The 18,948-nt window shown below is 49.3% G+C and overlaps 8 protein-coding genes across 8 annotated transcripts; 5 read left to right on the top strand and 3 right to left on the bottom strand.

The window, feature by feature from the left end:
- Window positions 1–410: 410 nt before the first annotated feature.
- On the top strand, window positions 411–2,337 carry Z520_05892 (uncharacterized protein; the record flags this gene model as incomplete). The annotated part of the gene is made up of 8 exons (XM_016776395.1): window positions 411–692; window positions 1,001–1,034; window positions 1,088–1,102; window positions 1,158–1,215; window positions 1,280–1,495; window positions 1,545–1,638; window positions 1,696–2,002; window positions 2,054–2,337. 8 exons carry the CDS (start codon window positions 411–413, stop codon window positions 2,335–2,337), a joined length of 1,290 nt encoding a protein of 429 aa, XP_016632714.1.
- Window positions 2,338–2,979: 642 nt separating this feature from the next.
- Z520_05891 (uncharacterized protein) lies at window positions 2,980–5,081 on the top strand (the record flags this gene model as incomplete). The annotated part of the gene is made up of 4 exons (XM_016776394.1): window positions 2,980–3,118; window positions 3,180–3,690; window positions 3,750–4,201; window positions 4,318–5,081. 4 exons carry the CDS (start codon window positions 2,980–2,982, stop codon window positions 5,079–5,081), a joined length of 1,866 nt encoding a protein of 621 aa, XP_016632713.1.
- Window positions 5,082–5,246: 165 nt separating this feature from the next.
- On the bottom strand, window positions 5,247–6,179 carry Z520_05890 (uncharacterized protein; the record flags this gene model as incomplete). Its single annotated transcript, XM_016776393.1, has 4 exons — window positions 5,247–5,432; window positions 5,495–5,651; window positions 5,706–5,813; window positions 5,869–6,179. The coding sequence occupies 4 exons, from the start codon at window positions 6,177–6,179 to the stop codon at window positions 5,247–5,249; spliced, it is 762 nt and encodes a 253-aa protein (XP_016632712.1).
- A 684-nt stretch (window positions 6,180–6,863) lies between these two features.
- On the bottom strand, window positions 6,864–8,084 carry Z520_05889 (uncharacterized protein; the record flags this gene model as incomplete). The annotated part of the gene is made up of 1 exon (XM_016776392.1): window positions 6,864–8,084. The coding sequence occupies one exon, from the start codon at window positions 8,082–8,084 to the stop codon at window positions 6,864–6,866; it is 1,221 nt and encodes a 406-aa protein (XP_016632711.1).
- A 291-nt stretch (window positions 8,085–8,375) lies between these two features.
- On the bottom strand, window positions 8,376–9,963 carry Z520_05888 (uncharacterized protein; the record flags this gene model as incomplete). Its single annotated transcript, XM_016776391.1, has 2 exons — window positions 8,376–9,030; window positions 9,080–9,963. The coding sequence occupies 2 exons, from the start codon at window positions 9,961–9,963 to the stop codon at window positions 8,376–8,378; spliced, it is 1,539 nt and encodes a 512-aa protein (XP_016632710.1).
- A 1,325-nt stretch (window positions 9,964–11,288) lies between these two features.
- Window positions 11,289–13,747, top strand: Z520_05887 (uncharacterized protein; the record flags this gene model as incomplete). The annotated part of the gene is made up of 4 exons (XM_016776390.1): window positions 11,289–12,161; window positions 12,219–12,299; window positions 12,356–13,017; window positions 13,102–13,747. 4 exons carry the CDS (start codon window positions 11,289–11,291, stop codon window positions 13,745–13,747), a joined length of 2,262 nt encoding a protein of 753 aa, XP_016632709.1.
- A 602-nt stretch (window positions 13,748–14,349) lies between these two features.
- Window positions 14,350–15,517, top strand: Z520_05886 (uncharacterized protein; the record flags this gene model as incomplete). The annotated part of the gene is made up of 4 exons (XM_016776389.1): window positions 14,350–14,404; window positions 14,478–14,736; window positions 14,825–14,988; window positions 15,072–15,517. The coding sequence occupies 4 exons, from the start codon at window positions 14,350–14,352 to the stop codon at window positions 15,515–15,517; spliced, it is 924 nt and encodes a 307-aa protein (XP_016632708.1).
- Window positions 15,518–15,776: 259 nt separating this feature from the next.
- On the top strand, window positions 15,777–18,446 carry Z520_05885 (uncharacterized protein; the record flags this gene model as incomplete). The annotated part of the gene is made up of 3 exons (XM_016776388.1): window positions 15,777–16,794; window positions 16,860–17,358; window positions 17,477–18,446. 3 exons carry the CDS (start codon window positions 15,777–15,779, stop codon window positions 18,444–18,446), a joined length of 2,487 nt encoding a protein of 828 aa, XP_016632707.1.
- Between the last annotated feature and the right edge of the window lie 502 nt (window positions 18,447–18,948).

The following is an 18,948-nucleotide window of genomic DNA, read 5'->3' as shown; positions in this document are numbered from 1 at the left end:
CGCCCTGGAAATGATGCTAACCAGTCATGATTGGCTCAAAGTTGTGCCCTTTGTCGACCATTCCCAGACAATCGTCAGCTATCAAGAGAACATTCGGACATAAAAATGAGCATGAATTCATTGGTGGCACTTGTGTGATCTGCTCGTTCTGCTTGCTCAGATCGGCATTACCGGCCACCTCGATAACCACAACAAAGTGTCCGAGTTGAGATACGAGGAGTAACGCTTACCAATTTGCCGAACGTTGGAGTGAGGACGTGGCCCTGATAACGTCAGGCAGCTGCCCACCGAGGTGCGGTTGCATGATGCTAGTCATAAAAGTGCTACTGGAGCTGCGCGATCTTTAGACACCAGTTTACCAACATCGTGACATCTCCAATTGACATCTGCTTCAGTCTAAAGCCAGTCCAATGGATTTCAACTCATTCACCAACATTGTCGATGGAAAAGCTCGAACTAGCACGAAGTTTTATCATGGTGTTGACCCGACGACGGAGAATCGCCTTTGGGACGTCCCAGTCGCCTCGCATGACGATCTGGATGCCGTGGTCTCCGCAGCTCAGAAGGCATTCGAAACTTGGTCTGCCTTACCATTTGAAGGTCGGAGAAGACTTTGCGCCAACTTCGGCGAGCTTTACAAACAAAACCTGCAATACTTCGACGAGCTGATCCGGATAGAATGTGCAAAACCTGTGAGTTCGAGCTTTAAGATAGCTTTTGCAATTCTTCTACAGTTGTTTATTCAAGTTTTTGATTCCTAACGAAATGTCACTGCAGAGAAACAACGGAGAGGCTCTTGCGGGATATAATGTTTACATGCACCATGGCAAGTTGAACCAGTCTTTTTAGCATGGCTCTCAAGTCTAATGCCATGGAGTTGGCCTGGATCTGCCTAAAGATACGATCGAGGATGATCAGCGCATCATCATCACTGAATATGTGCCCATGGGTAATTTCATCTGGATAGGCTGAAGACTTCAACCTTGCTGACGTGTACTAGGGGTTGTTGGTGCTATATGTCCCTGGAATTGTGAGTATGCTCCCTTTCACTCACGACAAGGCTCAAATTGACCAAACCGTATCTTAGTTCCCGTTGGGCTTGGTATTTTCAAGATGACCTGTGTAGTCATCGAAGACAGATACTGATGCATGACAAGCTCTGGGAAAGATCGGGCCAGCACTCATGGCCGGCAACTGCGTGATTGCGAAGCCTTCGTAAGTTGAGCCTTTCATAAAGGCCCCGACTCAGCGGTTGCTAACCAAGGCTTCTTTTTTCTAGGCCTTTCACGCCATATTCGCTCCTCAAACTTGTTGAACTCGCACAGAAAGTCCTGCCTCCCGGTGTCTTACAGGTTCTTGGCGGTGACGACTCTTTGGGTCCGTGGATGACAGAACATCCTGGCATTCAGAAGATATCATTCACAGGCTCAATCGCAACAGGGAAAAGGGTTATGCAAGCTTGCTCCAAAACTTTGAAGAGGGTGACTCTTGAACTGTAAGTCAAGGCCCATCCGAAGAAGACCCATTAGCTGAAGGATAACAAGCGGTGGTAATGACGCTTCAATCATCTGCGCAGATGTGGATGTTGCGAAGGTCGCTCCACTGGTAGTGAATGGTGCTTTTCGAAACTCTGGACAAGTAGGCAGAAAGGGCAACATGCAATCAAATTTTTCAGTTTCTAACACAGTGACCTAGGTTTGCACAGCCACCAAGCGGATATACGTCCATGAGTCTATATACAATGATTTTCTAGATGCAATGGTGCGCCACACCAAAACACTGAAAGTGGGTTCTAGTTCGTTGGAAGAAGATGTCAACCTCGGTCCCGTGCAGAATCAAATGCAGTATCTGAAGGTGAGAGAATACTTTGACGATTGCTGCAAAGAAGGATACCAGTTCGCTACTGGTGGACGAATTCAACCTGGAAAAGGGTATTTCATCAACCCTACGATTGTGGACAATCCGCCGGCAGAGTCGCGCATCGTGGTAGAAGAGCCATTTGGTAAGCTCTCTTGAAGTTAGATGAGGAAGACTCAAAGCTAAAGTCGCGAAGGCCCTATTGTTCCGGTCCTCTCCTGGTCGGATGAGGATGACGTGATACGTAGCGCAAACAACACAAACACCGGTCTGGCTGCCTGTGTATGGTCGTCAGACATGAGTCGGGCAAGGCGTATTGCCGGGCGCATCCAAGCTGGGAGCGTCTTCATCAACAGCAGCGAGGCTATCACGCCCAAGGGAGTGTTCAGCGGTCATAAAGAGAGTGGAATAGGAAGTGAATGGGGCTCAACGGGTCTTCTTGGCTTCTGCAACGTAAAGGTAACGCATATCTTCAAGTAGAGCTCTGGGAACCTCTGTGATCGGAGCGCAATCCACCTAGCATCAAACTTTGACACTGATCCGGAGCGACTGAGAGAAAGGAAAGATGAAGGCGCGAGAGTATTATTCATTGGAGCCATAATTCGCGTGAATGATGGTAAGGCACAAAGTTTGCCTCAGTTATTGTGCTTCTCACTGTTCGCAACCTAGGGGTTATCAAATCACTTAAAGTTTTGGTCATTCAAGGCAAGGGTTTGTCGTCCGAACTGGTGCGAGCCGCGGGTTGGAGCAGCCACCCAGTAAGCGAACAAACTTTTCTGAATGAAGCAATGTATCACCCGAGGCAAACGAGACTCTCGTCCACGAACAGTGATTCACCATCAAACTTTCCGGGACGGAGATATTCGGTGCCTATCCAGGAAATGAAAGTCCATATGTTCGGATGACTCGCCATTGATTGGCCATCAATTCCTTCCCTGGGAGCAACAATCCATCCTGCTTTTCACCTATTCCCCCAATGATGTGGTAACACGCTTAAGTTCGAACATTGAAAGCCCATTCCAAGAAAAGCTCGACATTTTACCTACCACAACAAAGAAACAATACAAGCAATCATGTCAATAGGTTGGGCACACTTCAACTTAAACAGACGCTCAATTGACCATGGCATCAGCCACTATAGCCACAGCACTCTCCGCGGCCACAGCTACTGCAGCATATCTAGATGCCAAAATGCATATTAGGAAAGACCTTGCGGCAATAGGTCAGAAAAGATGGTCAGATCGAAAGTATGCGAAAGCAGGTCAGTGTGACTATTTCTCTTTGAACACACTGTGCCATTGTTTGCTGACTGCTACATACAGTCAAAGAGAACAAGCTGTCGCTCTGGTACCTCTTCGAGGCTCAGGTGCTGAAAGGCCCTGACGAAGAGTGTATCTGGTCACGGACAGGCTGTTACACGCGCATCGAGGTGTATGAACAAAGTTGCCGATACGCGAACTGGCTACGATCCAAAGGTGTCGTCCCCGGCCAATGGGTTGCTGTTTATCTTCAAAACATTCCGGAATTTATGTTCATATGGCTAGCACTTTGGGCAATCGGATGCGCACCTGCATTAATCAACTACAACCTCAAGGATGAATCTTTGCTCCACGCTCTCAAGCACTCAGGATCTTCGTTGCTTCTCGTTGATCCTGAGTTGTGTGGGCGTATTTTGGACGTACAGAATAGCATTCTGAATGACCTGCACATGAACTATGCTGTCCTCACTGAAGAATTGACAAACAAGATATCTTGCTTACATCCTGGACGACCATGCGACAATTATCGAGAGAATGTACGTGGAGAGGATAACCAAGCGCTCATATACACAAGGTAGGCCGTCCTAGGGCGAGTAGCCATATGATTAGACAGGAGCTAACTGACCTTCGAAGCGGAACTTCCGGTAAGCCCAAGGGTGTACCTCATATAGTCCATCATGGCTATCTATATGGTGTCAATGGCACGAAAGGCTTGGGAGTTGGCCCGAACCACCGCTGGTACCAATGCATGCCTTTGTATCATGGTACTGGAGGAATGGCTGCAATCATCTGTCTGATGGACGGAACTCCTTTGTGCATTGGGAGAAAATTTAGCGTTTCGCAATTTTGGGATGAAGTCCGCGCCTCGAGGTCGACTTGTTTTACTTACGTCGGCGAAACGGTGCGATACCTCCTCGCCACACCTGTCAGTGCCCTGGATAAAGACCACGGAATAACCTCAATGTTCGGAAATGGGTTACGGCCTGATGTCTGGACAAAATTTCGCAACCGATTTGGCGTGGCCACTGTGGTGGAATTCTTTGGAAGCTCTGAAGGCGTCTTCGCCCTGCGAAACTGCAGTAAAGGTATGGTGTTCTCCGGCAGTCCATGTCTAGGCGTCGTCCCTTGGCTTTAAAGATCAGCCATTGGACCTTGATCGCCATGCATACTTTGTGTTCGTAAGTGCTAACCTGTTAAATAGGAGACTACACAGTCGGGTGTGTAGGACACCACGGTTGGTTGATGCGGCAATTAATGTACAACACATATGTACCCGTCGCCGTAGACCCAGCTTCAGGTGACCTTGCTCGATGTCCCACCACAGGCTTTGCAATACGACAGCCATACGACGTGGGTGGGGAAATTATAGTCCGTGTTGCCTCCGAGAAAGCATTCCCAGGTTACTGGAGTGATCCGGTTGCTACATCCAAGAAATTTGTGCGAGACGTATTTCGCACGGGTGATTTATGGTACCGCACCGGAGATGCTCTTCGACGTACGGAGGATGGTAGGTGGTTTTTCCTCGATCGACTTGGCGACACCTATCGTTGGAAGAGCGAGAACGTCAGCACCGCTGAAGTCAGCGAGGTTCTTGGTGTTTATCCTGGTGTATTGGAGGCGAATGTTTATGGAGTCTCTCTGCCTAACCATGAAGGAAGAGCTGGTTGTGCAGCGCTCACCGTCGATCCAGCTATAGAAGAGAGTTTTGATTTTCTGGGGTTCCATCAGCACGCGAAAGCCAAGCTACCTCAACATGCTGTGCCGGTGTTCATAAGGATGAGCAATGGCATGTCTCATACTCACAACAACAAGCAGAACAAGGGGCCATTGAGAGAAGAAGGTGCTGACCCTGGGAAAATCAAGAACGGCGATAGAGTACTATGGTGCAAGCCGGCTTCTTCGGGGTATGTACCTTTTACCCCTCAAGACTGGAATCAGATAATAGGGTTGCAAGTCAAGTTGTGAAAGCAATCTCACTTCGAACATTGTTCGTCTTGCTAAAAGCTCAGGCAAACGATAGACCTCGATAGTCTTTGTTTTTTACGCTTCTCTGAAGAAGATAGGCTCCGCTCATTTCGCCATAGACCCGTGGTAATCTAGACGGCTTGCTTTCATGATCCATGAAATTGCTCACCACGGCAGTTCTGATCCGTCATACACATTTGGAGATCCTTCTCTACTCCAGCCAGGGACGTTGATGTCGAAAAATTTGCCGGTATCGGCATTGGTTGCCCTGTCCAGAATTTCTAAGGTACAAGTGGCTCCAGTCTCTACAGGCAAGTCTGCGTCATCAGTGCCTAGGTCTGTCTTGAGCCACTGTAAAGATCTCAACGTTAGAGTGCTGTCGAAAAAAATGTTTTGAAATACTACTTGCTTACCCCTGGGTGCGAAGAGAAAACTGTAAATCCCTCTTTGGCAAGTTCCAACGACCACTGAACTGTCAAGGCGTTGACAGCAGCTTTCGAGACCTTGTAGGTTGAGACTGGAAACATCGCGAACTTTGGTGCTAGGCCTATCGAGCCCAGCTGGCTACTTCTGAGACAACAAGGTCAACCTGAATCTCTACGAATCAATAGGGTTCTCGCTTACATATTGAGAATGGTCTTCTGTTTACCACGACGCAAAAGTGGTAAGAATGCAGTTGTCATCAGCTGGACGCTGTTGACGTTGACCTCCATGCAATGCATCAGATCCGTTCTGTTTGCCACGTTAGGATGACTTGAAAGCAAGGAGTATGTCCTAGCAAACGTACGCTTGAGAGATCCCGTTGACCTGAAAGGGCATAATCCCTGCATTGTTGATCAAGATATCCAAGCCTCCCTGGAGTCCCAATACCTGCTCCACAGACTTGACGGCAGCATTGACACTCTCTTGACTAGTAACTTCGAGGGGGACGAAAACGACACGTCCAGGATATTTCCCAATTAGTTCGTCGAGGGCAGGAGTCTTGGTCCTCGCTGCGGCGATGACAAGGCTAACTTGGTCTTTTGGCCTTGCTGCTAGAAACTTTGCAAGCGTCAGCCCAAGGCCGCTGGAGGTACCAGTGATGAGGTAGGAAGCCATATTGGACCGTTTCTCTTTGAAAGGGATGGGCAGGGTGATTGGAAGCAATTGGGAGCACTCGTTCTCAAGTACGATTTTATATCAGCGGTTACCTGAGCTCAGTCTCTTGTCGAAATTATTCCGTCGACCCTTCAATCATGGATCCTGAATAATTCAAACCGTCTGTGGATACATTGAAACAACAATTATTCAGCGGTACAAGACTACAACTTCTTTTGATTGATCTTTTCTGGTCCAAGTTGGGCGGAGGATCGGGCTGAATTCACACCGTCTGCAGCTTCTTTGAAGGTTATACTCTGTTCAAGTACAAGCTTACCAAGCAACAGCATCAAAGAAGGCGTCAGGCATCACATATCACTACAATATACTGTGTCTGAAAGCACAAGAGCACTATGGTACGGCCGCAAGAGTGGCTCCAGAGTTTTGACGCGGATTGCCTAGACAGGAAACAAGCCGAGCGGTACCGATCAGGTCGTTCCAGAATCTCATACTCTATCAGGACTCTTCTCACGAGTATCATTGGCTTGAGAAGTGAAGAAAGAGCAGAATTGACGAGAAAGGTTCCGGAGGTGTGCAGGGGTAGAGCTGAATTCTTCATTTCTCAATTGATCAGGGTTGGCACTAGACCAGCCAAGGTTTCTCAATGAGACTCACACCATAAGCGTACTCTATAGGTAGTACATTCTACTCGGCAACCATCTCAAGTATCTCAAGAATGTCTTCTTTGCGGACTAGTGGAACCGGATTCGTCTTGGCCCACATGTCAGATAGCGTGTGTTCTGCGACAAGATCGAACACGTCGCGCCCGATGTTCAATTCCTTCAATGTCCGTGGTAGTTCCAGGGCCTTAATAAGTGCATCAAGAATATCTCCGAGATCTTCTCCTCCACTGGAGATCAAATTTTGGACCTCAGGTAGACGGAGTAGGTCTTGAACTAGACTTTGCTGTCGCTGGACATTGGCCCCTCTTGAGGCGTTGAACTTGCATACTGCGGGAAGCAGAATGCAGCTTGTCTCACCATGAGGAACACCGAGGGGTCCAAGTTGATGGCCGATGGCATGACTGGCTCCCTTCTGAACTCCACATAAGGACGTCTTAACGGCTTCGGCAGCTCCAAGCTGAGCCTCATGAACAGCACTAAGGTTGCGCGGATCTCTTTTGTACTGCAAAAGGGCCGGAACCAACATCTTCAGTCCTTGAATCGCTGCTTGGTCACCCTTTTCGTTTGACTGTAGCGAACATGCCGTTTCCACACAATGATCAACCGCTCTGATTCCAGTTCCAAGGAATAAGCGACTTGGGGTTGTGGCTGCAACTTCGGGATCGAGCACAACAATACTCGGATTTTGCACTGGTGGGGTGAAAAGCACTTTCGTTTTGGTCTCATCGTTTGTGGCACCCGCGTAGGACGTGTACTCTCCACCGGATAAAGATGTCGGTACGGCTATATGCTTGATTGTAGGAGGTTTGAGATCTTTGTAGCTTGGAGACTCGCGATTCGCCAAAATCTGCAGCTCTTTTTCGGAGCAGAAATTGTTTGCCAAAGCCCAAACAACTATTTTTGCGGCGTCTGTCAAGCTGCCCGCCCCTATGGTTATGATACAGTCGACCTCGAGAGATCGGGCATCATTGATGACCTCGAGGACTTCTGACCATAATGTATGGGGCTTCATGCCGACTCTAGTTCCGATAACCTTGCTCCCGAGTGCTGCCCGGAGGCGGTCAAGAATGTCGGTGTTTTTCACCAAGGAACCAGAAAGTAGCAAGTAGACCCTCTTGCTCTTGAATGTTGTCTCAACATGAAAACGACAAGCTTCAGGATATGATAGTCCATAGCTAATAACTGGCGTTGGCTGGCCTTCAAAGAACGGCGTGGAGGTTGGTTCTTTTGGCTGGTGAATCATTGCGATAGACTTCGAGGTGTGATTTGTGCTGTGCATAGTCCATGTAATGTTGCAAATACGATAAGTATAAGACACTACTCACTGCTCGTCACAAAGCGCTTGCTACTTGTGTATAAGTAAGCAATATGTTCCAGGTTCCTCGGTAATACAGCCCAAATGTGCTTATCCCGCGGTTTTCAATAGACTCAAATAACACGAATGTACGGTATATCCACATCGAGCATACATGTGTCCCACAAATTCGATCCGTGGGTGCCTTGAAACCACAGATATCGCCTGACTTCCGGTTGTTCAGAGCGTATACCTAAAACCCTCCAAGCCTTCGATCACAATCTTTCCCTCATCTGCCCTTCTGTTGGATCTCGCGAAGTATAAAGTCATGGCTATGGTAATAGTGATAATGAGGCAACCGCAAATCATGCAGGTGATGATCACAGGCAAATAACCAGGTGAATCTTGGCCACGAAAGACGGTGCCGCCCATGATTCCTCCGCAGCCAGCCAAGGAAACATTGAGTGCCGAGACGAATGCTCGTTTCCACTGCCCTCTGACGTTGTTCGCCTGCCAGGTCAAGTTGGCAGGGACGTTAGCATTTACACCACTGGCAACAAGAAAAGCACCAAAATAGCGTGCAGCGATGCTCCTGGTCCAGCCTAACAAACCACACCCAATCAGGGCGAGGGAACCATTGAGCATGACGAAAGGAAACCGAAGTTTCCACTTGTCGCTGTAGTGAGCCGAAACCATTGTCACAATGACGGCTAGAATCTGAGGTGGTGCAGTCAGGCAGAGCGCCTGGGCAGTGTTGAAACCCATGTCTTCCTTCAGAATAATAGGTAAGAATAGAGCAATCGCATAGGCCGGACCGACAGAGAGCATGGCGAGAAACCCAAAACCCCACAGCTTGAGATCCAATGCGTTCTTCAGATACGCCTTCAGTTGGAATCTGGGAGCATTAGCATGACATAAAATAAAGGGGATAGAGAGCAGCGTACTTCTCCAAAGCAACATCTTCACGATCTTTTTCGACTCTTGCGATCATATAGTCAACCTCTCGTTGGCTGAGAAAGCGAACCAAATGCCGATGCTTCATTGTGTTTTCGGGAAAGTCCACTGTGAAAACATAGCCAACAAGAGCTACCAGGCATGTCAATATGCCTTGCCAGATAAAGATCCAACGCCAACCTGCGAGGCCATTTTCTATACCCTTGGGTGCATGAGGATTCGCTTTTGTCGGCCCATAGTGCAGACCCATCCAAGCCGGCCCGGAACCGAGGCCATTCATCTGGGCAAATCCGTAGGAGAGGATCCCAGAGAAAGCTGAAGCCATGATTCCTAATACGTAGAACAACGAATTTCGAATCTGAAGCTCATGTCGGACATACCAAGTGGACATCAGATAGACACATCCTGGTAGGAAGCCGCCCTCTAGCATGCCAAGGACAATTCGTAGCGGTAAGAGTTGATACCAATAGTGAACGAATCCAAAGCCTATCAACAACATTCCCCAGAGGAGAACGATGGTTGGAAGGAAAATTTGGGGGCCGATTTTGCGTAGCAGGGCCACTGCGATTGGCTGGACGATAACATAGGTTATGAAGAAGAGGAGGACGACCAGGTTGTACCGATTGCCGATCAGGTTGAGGTCACCGCTCATCCCAGTAATTGCAGCGTTCCCAAGGTTGTTGCGGTCCATGAGACTCACGCAATACATGCAGCCCAAAGTCACCACAAGTCGCAGGTCGATTTTGCGCTTGAGTGCTCTTGCTTCTTTGTCAGAAAAAGAATTGATGATTGCATCCCATGACTGGGGAGGCGGCAAGCCTTCGTAGCCGCTTTCGACATGGTGGGTCTCTGTTGTGTCTATTTGTTTCTCCATAGTCGTACCAGAATCAAGAAAATAAGGTCGGATGTGGGAAACTCGAAAAAACTTCTCCAAAGTCCAAGGAAGTGCTGTCTCACCATACGATTCTCGAAGGGAGCATTTGCAAAAGTATCTGGCGCGGTTGGGTGTTATCTAGTTTTTTCGGCAAACAGTGCTTCTTCTCTTCCATGATGTACGTACGTCTATCCTTGCCCTAAAGCCACGTCCTTGGAGCTTCTGTGAGCCGCGCTGCAGAGCTGTACCCCGGAAAAAGACTGAGCCAGACTCTGGGGTACTCTGAATTCGGCTAGCAGGGTAAAGGGGAGATAGAGTGGGGTGGGATAGAGACATATCCCTCAGCCAATGAATGGCCAATCTTAACGGACCTTAACAGGGCCGGAAGCCTCGATCCACACTTCGGCTGATTACTTGATTTGGTATTTGCCGAGAGCTCGCCCGAGGGCTTGGCATGACTAGCAGCGTCCTCTGTGCCCCTTTGTCTCTCTTCATTCTTCTTCCATCGGCTTTGATGTCTTTCCAGACCCTAGCACGGTCAGGGGAAGATGGACGCAGACCACTGATCAGTCAGGATGTCACCAAGCACTTCAGGGCTCCGACTCAGTGGTAAATGCACATGATCTCTTCAATTACGCTAGCTCAGTCCCCAATTAGACAGGTTCGCGACACCGCCCACTGTTTACGCGCTCCCTCGCTGTCCCCTTGAAAGTCTTGTCAGGAAGCGCACCGAGCCAGTGCCAGCGACAGGCCTACTGTGGGCTGTCGTAGAGTTCCCGCGTGCAGGTCTCCCTGACCATACGGAGCGCAACTTTCCTGGCCGCTTGCATTCAGTCTTGTGTCTAGCACGCCTTCACGAGGGTCCTCAAGCACGTATTTGTGGGTAAGCTACCAGTGTCTAAAGTGCTGATTAATGCAACCACGTTGCGCTCGCTTGGAATATCTCGATCTTCGCTGTCAGGTGCTCGTACGGTCGTACCCTTCGGTCAGGTCTTGGTCACCCAAACCACTGCTCCTATGGTCGATGTATGTATGAAAATTTTGCAAACATGACGAATCGAGATCGACTATACAACACTTTCCCAGTCCATGAATTGGGGACAAACAGTAAACCTCCTGGAGGCCCTTCACTTCCTATGGAATTTGGACGGTTAGGCTCGAAAGCGCCTCGCTCCCCGAAAGCTTGCTTGCCTTGCCGCAGTCGCAAGGTACGTTGTAATGCTGTTTCAAGAAAACCAGAGCCATGCACAAATTGCGCCTTAGATGGCTTGAAGTGCGAGCTGGTCCCTCGAATGTAAGTCTACCCAGCCATTGACTTTGACGCAATGGGAAGTCTTTTCGCAGATTCTGAGACGAATCCTAGAAGACCTTCACGCCCCCGTCCGGGGTCGAGTGCTACACTTCGCCAAAAAGCGGTGCCTTCCAATTTTGAACCAAAATTCTTTTCAGCAGCACCACTTTCGGTAACCCAAGACCATACCTCGTTAGAACGCGACATCTCTCAAAGCCCGGAAGTTCTAGCTTCGTTAAGTTCTAACGACACAAACACACGAGTACAAGCAGCCGCGCACCACCATGAAGGAAGAGAAACAGCCAACTCGTTCTCCATTCTGCCAAAAGCTGGAAATTCCATCAGCATTGAACCATGGGATGAAACTCTGCCATCAGCAGTAGCGGGCGACGCGAATCTGCCCATATTTGAGGCTGATAATCTCAATCCTCAACTCTCGGCGGATTTGCTCTCTGAAAACGAAGATTTGATGTTTGCGGACTTTCCGGAAGCCGATATTCTGGAACAATATCTGAACTACACTGATGTGTTCGATCCTTCCCTGACAGAGCTCTTGGATGTCGAAGTTACCTCTGACCTATCCTCAAAGGCCCAAGATTTTGTTCATGACGAGGCTTATGTGTTCAAGTCACCCTTGGCTTGGGTAGCAGACTGGTCTGTCGAAAACCTCAGAAACGACCGCAAATATGCTGAGGTGGTCGAACAAAGAGTTTTCAATTTGCCACGAACTTCGGAGATTGCCTCTTTGGTGCGGCTCTACTTTACTCATGCGCATCACCGCTTCCCACTTCTGAGCGAGCATTATTTTTACCTTTTAACGGATCAGCGCCACAGTAAGGGCTCAGGTAGATTCTTGGAGCCTATAAGCCTGGCACTCTTGTACGCCATGATGTTTTTTGCATGCTCGGTGAGTCAATTTCCATTCACATCAAGTTTATCAGTCTGTTATGCTGATTATTTTCAGTATCTGAGAACGGAAAGCACGGACCCTTCGCTCATTCGGGCTATACGGTCAATGAGGAGTGAATACTACTCCAGAGCCGCCGTATGTTTTTGCCGTTCTGACTTGAGTCTGTGACTGATTTTACATCTCCTTTCTAGACGTTGTTCAAGCTAGGTTGTGAAAGCGACAACCTCAGGCAAGTACAGATTTGTCTCTTGCTGAGTACGTACCGCAACTACCCTGGCCAATTCTACGAGAACGAACGCTGGCTCATCAAAGCCTACCGAATACTCCAAGAGGCCGGTGTACTGCCGTCACAGAACCCAGATCGAAGGTTCATTGATCAATCGGACTGGAAGCGTGTATGTGCATGTTGGTTCCAAAGATTCTCCAACTCTCAGATCGGACTGAAATGGAGCCACAGCCCAGATTTAATGGAAGCTTCCAGCTTTCCTTGGCACCAAATCTCTCTCGCAGACTTCCAAGAAGATTTCAGTTTCTCGTGGCATCTGAGCGCCAATATCAAGCAGCAGCTTCTGAAGATCTTTGTGGAGCGCATCAACCTGCACGTCCACTTCTGTCAACTCGACAAAATCTTGTGGAAACGCACTGCATCTGAGATGATTACCATTGGAGAGTCTACTACTGCTGCACTAACTCAGCAGTGTGACGCTCTTCCCGCGGAAGAGATCGAGGTTCGTTTGCAGAAATGGAAGCGTGACCACGAGCCTCTGCTGTCCATGGCAGCACCCGCCGACGCTACGTGTCTTGAGAAGCGCCTTCTTCAGGCTGAGAAGGTTCTCACACAGTTGACCTATGAGTAAGTGCTTGTGCCCCCATTGGAGTCGACCTACATCTTTACTTCGTTTCACGCACAGCTCTGTTGAAATCCTCACAACTACAGATACGCCATGTCTTGTCTTTACCAGAACACGCTCTTCATTGACAGGCCTGTCATTACCAAATGGGCGGCGGCAATGCTTCGCTCATCTCGGGCTGCCTTGTGGAACTCTATGGATTCGCTTCTGCGAACTTTGAAGGAAGCATTGGATGAAAAACTGATATTACTACTACCATTGAACATGTATGTCCACTGTTTTGGCCATTTCTACTCCATGATTGCAAAAGATTATGCTAAGCCACTGGTATCCAGGTTACTCGTCGTTTTTGTGCCCCTGACCATCTACTCGCTCTACCTGCAGAGGGTCCGAGTTTTTGACGCTCTTGCAATTGAAAATCTCGCCCTTTGCTCTAAGATTGCCAAGATCATGATCGATCTGCATGCCGGTGCTGACTTCTACTCCACAACACTAAGTAATACACTTGTCCTCGCCGAGAAGTACAGGGCTACGTCAAGTTCCAATGAGTCTGAAGGTATGGCAGTCGAGTCAGATTTTGCCAGTTCGCCCGTACAAGCAGAGGCGGAAAAGATCCTGCCCGATCCCCAGCTGCACTTTTTAGTGCTACGCTTTCAGACTCTGACCCTGGCTCTGGGTCGTATGCCGAATTTGGATGCTATATTACCGAAGGCATCAAGCCACCAGAAATAAGCAGTCATTGTCACGAAAGACCAGGTTGGCGATCTTGCAACTAGTCTGCTGGACTTCATTCGGCGATTGTTGGGCATAAAATCTGCTGCACGGAGGTTGCTTTAGAGTTGACTGTAATATCTTCCCTGTGTGTGCCGTGTTTGTATAAAAGGACTTTCACGGTTTCAGGAGGAAATATCGGAACTTTCCAGCGTGCACACTCACACAGAGGAACTGAGTGTTAAATTACGTGACTCTGACCAAACCGGTGTGGACGTGGTCTCACACTACACGTCGAGAGGTAACGCCGAGGAGGTAGACAAGTTGGGGCGATCATAAGTGGAACTCCCGAGGTTGTTTTCATCACTCGAGGCGCCCACCGAGACGCCGAACCTCTAAACTTGGCACGAATTCAGCCCTGTCATGAAAAACGCGGCGAAGCGATAAAAGCTCCGAGACCCAGAAAACCGTCCTAGTAAAAGCAATCCAGCGTTTCTCCGTCATCTATTTAACGAATGTAAAGACGAGATTGAATCACCAAATCCAGTACTGAGCTTCTTGATCAATCTTGTCGCCTTTTAGACAGGATTTTCGAGCTTGGACTGGAGAGTTCAGTTAGCACCATGGCATCCTCAAAATCCACCTTCATGAGTGCGAGTTGGAAGAAGGGCATATTCGGTAAGCCATTCAGGATCGAACCCGTCAGCCGCCCGAGGAGCGTTTAAGTTGCTCACTGGGGCTCTGAGAGTAGCAAACAAAGTCGTTTTCTGTACCGGCGGGTCTGGCACAATCTGCTCAGGCCAGGTACGCGCCCTTGTTGCCCTGGGAGCGAACGCTTGCATCGTCGGCCGAAACCGCAGCAAGGCCGAACAGGTCGCTGCAGAGATATCGGCCATCAGGCCTGGGAGCGTCGTTCTGGGGATCGGAGACGTCGATGTACGCGACCCAAACAAAGTAAATGCGGCGGTCGAAGAATGCGTCCGACGTCTCGGAGGGATTGATTTCGTGATGTGAGTATTCCTTGAGAGGTGACCTTTTGTTGATATGAACCGCTGAAGAGGTTGGGTACGGAGTTCTAATCTCGCCTCCAACTTGCAGAGCCGGCGCGGCTGGAAACTTTCTCGCACTCGTGGACGAGTTGTCACTCAACGCGTTCAAAGCAGTAATCGACATCGATCTCATCGGTTCATGGATCACAGTCAAGGCGACGATACCGCACCTACTCAGGTCGGCGGAAAGGCACAAGAGCGACGAAAATTCTGGTATGTGCATTCTCTTCATTTCCCGCTAGTGATCAAGAATCCCTTCTAAGTAATGAACCTACCTATGCGTCTGGCGACTTAAGGTACCGGTGGCCGTATCATCTTCGTTAGCTCGACGAACTACCATAGCGCCAGAGTCGCTCAAGCACACGTGTGCGCGGCAAAGGCCGGCGTCAATGCCATTTCCAATGTCCTCTCTCTAGAGTACGGGCCGAGAGGCGTGACTTCCAACATCATTGCGCCCGGTCCGATCGACGACACAGAAGGCTTGCGCCGCTTATCGTCCCCGGAGCGACGACAGCAAGCCATTCAGAGTGTGCCCCTGCAGCGGTTCGGTCTCATCAAGGATATTGCCGATGCCACGGTATTCCTGTTCGGTGACACAGGCAACTTCGTCAACGGAGCGTGCATTGATGTTGATGGAGGGGCGTGGAGAGTTAATGGAGGAGCGCAGCCCGGTAATCGGACTTATCCTGCCTCTGTCCAACCTTCAAAAACACCAAACCACAAGTCAGCGAGCAGACTGTAGCATTTTGCCACCATACACAGTTAGTCAAAAGGAAACTTTGCCTCTCAGTGAGGTTTATGGCACCAAAAACCCTCAAGAGTCATAACAGGATGCCGCGACCTATCGAGAAATTCCCTCTTCCCCCTCTCCCGAATATGCGCGTTAGGCAGGTTAGGCGAGTTCCTCTGCTGCATCTGTTGCCACCTTGTTTTTCTCCACCTTCTGTGGTTGCTAGATATTAAGATCAATTAACAGCGTTGATCCCATAGAAGGTTCCGAGATGAACTATAGCGAGGGAAGGGGTTTCCGTCGGCCGAATAAGCGAGAGGCACCGAGTTCCAGAGCTTTTGTAAATTCCTTGCTCCAGGACATCCAGCGTTTGGAGAATCGGCTGAGAGAGTCCGGCCGGGAGCCGCCAGAGCCACAGAATCCCCTATTGAAGGAGCGACCGCAACAGATTGAGCGAAATTGCTGGGATGCAGACAGATCCCAGTCAAACAGGTCAGTAAGCGAGAAAGGCGCGAATCTAGACGTGCAAGACGGTACAAGGCGGAGAAACAACTCAGGGCTGCCTGCATTCGGCCTCGGACAGAACGCACTTCCTAGTCATGGGAATACAAACATCATAGACGATCAGGTCCGATCGCCCATCAGCAACGTCATCTCTTCTACGCATACACGTACGGAGCTTCCGGTAACACACGACACCAGGACAGAGTCGAGTTCTCTGTCATTGGAAGCGCGCAGACGAGCACTGGCATTACGACATTCTCTGTTCAGTCCGTATCAGATCGTGTTTGACAGATCCAGCGGCAGAACGCAATACTTCTGCCCGAGCAATTGTTTCAAGCGTTATTTCAGCGAGCAGATTCGACCACGTCCGGGAGTTCTCCAAAGCCAGCGGCTAGAGAAGCACGCCTACCGCATCCTGGGAGACGTCCCTGCACAAATTCAAGACTATTTGATGGGGCTTTTCTGGCGTTGCTACAATGAGACATTTCACATCATAGACCGGGATTCATTTTACAGAGATCTTGATATCGGTGCATCAGCGTCTTACTCTGGCTTTCTACACATCTCGTGCTTGGCTATGGGGTACTTGTTCGCGGACAAGAAGAAACCAGGAATGCGGGATATCACGGTTTCCGACAATCTCAGCGTTTTCCACCAGGAGGTCAAATACATACTCGACGGAGAACTAGAGGAGCCTCAGGGTCTCACAACAATTCAGACAATGCTGGTGCTCAGCGATCTTCAGTGTGCCCTTGGTATGGATGATGTCGGTGGATTATATGCAGGTATGTCCTTTAGAGATTTCCAATTAGATCATCCTCTCTCTTGAAAGTTAAACCTGAACATCGAGCAGGGATAGCGTGTCGTCTTGCTTTTGACTATGGCCTTAATCTGGAGCACTCGCAGTTGGGATTATCGCAGGCAGAAATACAGTCACGCAGAAGACTGCTTCGTTCCTGCATCCTTTACGACAGAGGGTGGTCATTGTACCTGGGCAGGCCAACAAGTATAAAAAACTCAGATCTCGATATCTCTCAACTTACAGACATGTTTTCGCGACTGGGCGGATTAAGCGAGTTGGGCAGAGTTCAAAAACCAGCCTCCTCGGCCATTGATGAAACTGAAAACATGGTCTACAATGCCATGCTTGAACTCTTAGAGATGGCCAGCAAAGTCCAAGAGAAAACACACTCGGATATTCCTCCTGGGTCGGATTCCCACGGAAACTTATTGGTCGAGATTGCTGCTCTGGGGAATAAGTTGAACTCCTGGTCTGCGAGACTTCCTCAGGAGATCCGTTGGAGCCCGGAAAATGCTGAAAAGGCAGCATCTCTATACTTTATAATGCAGTAAGTATTCTGTTCTGTCCTACAAGGGAGTATCCAGCTTGATTAGCTTGATTGATTCGGCATGTGCGCCACAATCTTTTTCTCTGAGCACGAGCTCGCTAACTTTAGGGCAAACTAGCCAACAATTCCACACAACCCAGGCCTTATTGCATGGGCCTTACGGACAATATGGGGAGGCGCTTCAAGGTCAGTATAGTGCCTCTGGGGCGAAGCCTGTTGAGGAGTCGAATGACGCATACTCTTTTGTCCCCTTGGCTCGATCGATTGCTTTCAAACATGCCTCGAAGGTTGCGGCGATTTTCGCATATCATCGGAGGAGGTTCGGCCAGAGCCAATTCGGGCTGTTCTCACTCACACATGCTGCTACAGCAAGTCTTGTTCTGATTGCAAATGCATCACTCGATGAGAATGCAAAGGAGCGGCTCTCCACGTTGCAGCGAATCCGGGCATTGCTCGAAGAATTGAAAGAGATGTCTCTGGTCTACCAACCAGCAAGAATGATGACTGCCGTGATAGAGCACTACATGCAGAACACGGGCGTGGATTTCGACAGTCTCCCAATCTTGGATTCGAGTTTGTCACCGTTCTCCGACTCGAGCAGCGTATCAGCTAGACGGCCTGGTGAGCATGATCCGGATGACAACCATCAGTTCAACAAAAAGAGACAAACCTCGAATGATTCCGCCTCTGTCCATGCTATGGCTGCACCTCAACAACAAAGCAGATCCGATGCGTTCGTTTCGCGCATACGAAACGGAGCTGAAGATGAGGACTTCGAAGCCCTTGGTGATCATATTGCTAAAACTAACGTCCATCATGCCAACGAAGATGGCTGGAATCCATTGGAATCAACATCGTCGCTTCAAGACTTGGATAACCCGACAGACAGCCTTTTGTGGACAGAAGCTTCTATCGACCCGCTGCCATCTAGCAACGCGGTTGGTAACGTGCAGAGCTGCGCAAGGTTCTCGCCTTCATTCTTTTTCTGTGGAGACGCCAGTAACAGTCCACGAACCCAAGTACTCGAAAACGACTTTGGTGATGTTTTCCTCGGTTATCAAGGAGAAGGATTTGGAAACGCCATCTGATCGAACCATAGCCAGACACGGGGCGGTATTTCCGCAGCATTAACTGATAGAATTCCCGATTGGAGCGTGCAGGAGATCTTTTCAGTCTATATGGCTGTCTGTCAGTATCGAGACGATCCAAAGACTTTCTTCGGCTGGATGATGAATTCCATGCTCTGGCGATCCTAGGCACATCTTTCATATCGGGTAAATGATGCCGAATATTCTCAGTAGTGGATTTTTTGAACTCTCAACCCTCGGGCTGTCCGAGCTAAGCAAAGAGTAAGCGCAAGGCCAATTTCGTTGCGTCTCTTCTCGTTCCGAATATGTCCTGTTTCCTGGCACTGCTTCCGCGACTATCGGTGCAGCTTGTCCATTGAGCAAGCGGTACCCGCACCGGGCTACTGTCCCCATTTTCCGGGCCTTTATCTCTGCCTGCGAAGTATAGTCAGTGGCTGCACTTGTCGGAGCATGAACTAACTCTATAGAGGACGTGTTCGCCGATAGTACGCTGGGATATGCT

This window comes from Fonsecaea multimorphosa (genome assembly GCF_000836435.1).
Source record: "Fonsecaea multimorphosa CBS 102226 unplaced genomic scaffold supercont1.10, whole genome shotgun sequence".
Lineage (NCBI taxonomy): Eukaryota > Fungi > Ascomycota > Eurotiomycetes > Chaetothyriales > Herpotrichiellaceae > Fonsecaea > Fonsecaea multimorphosa.
This window is presented reverse-complemented; position numbering and strand designations above follow the sequence as displayed.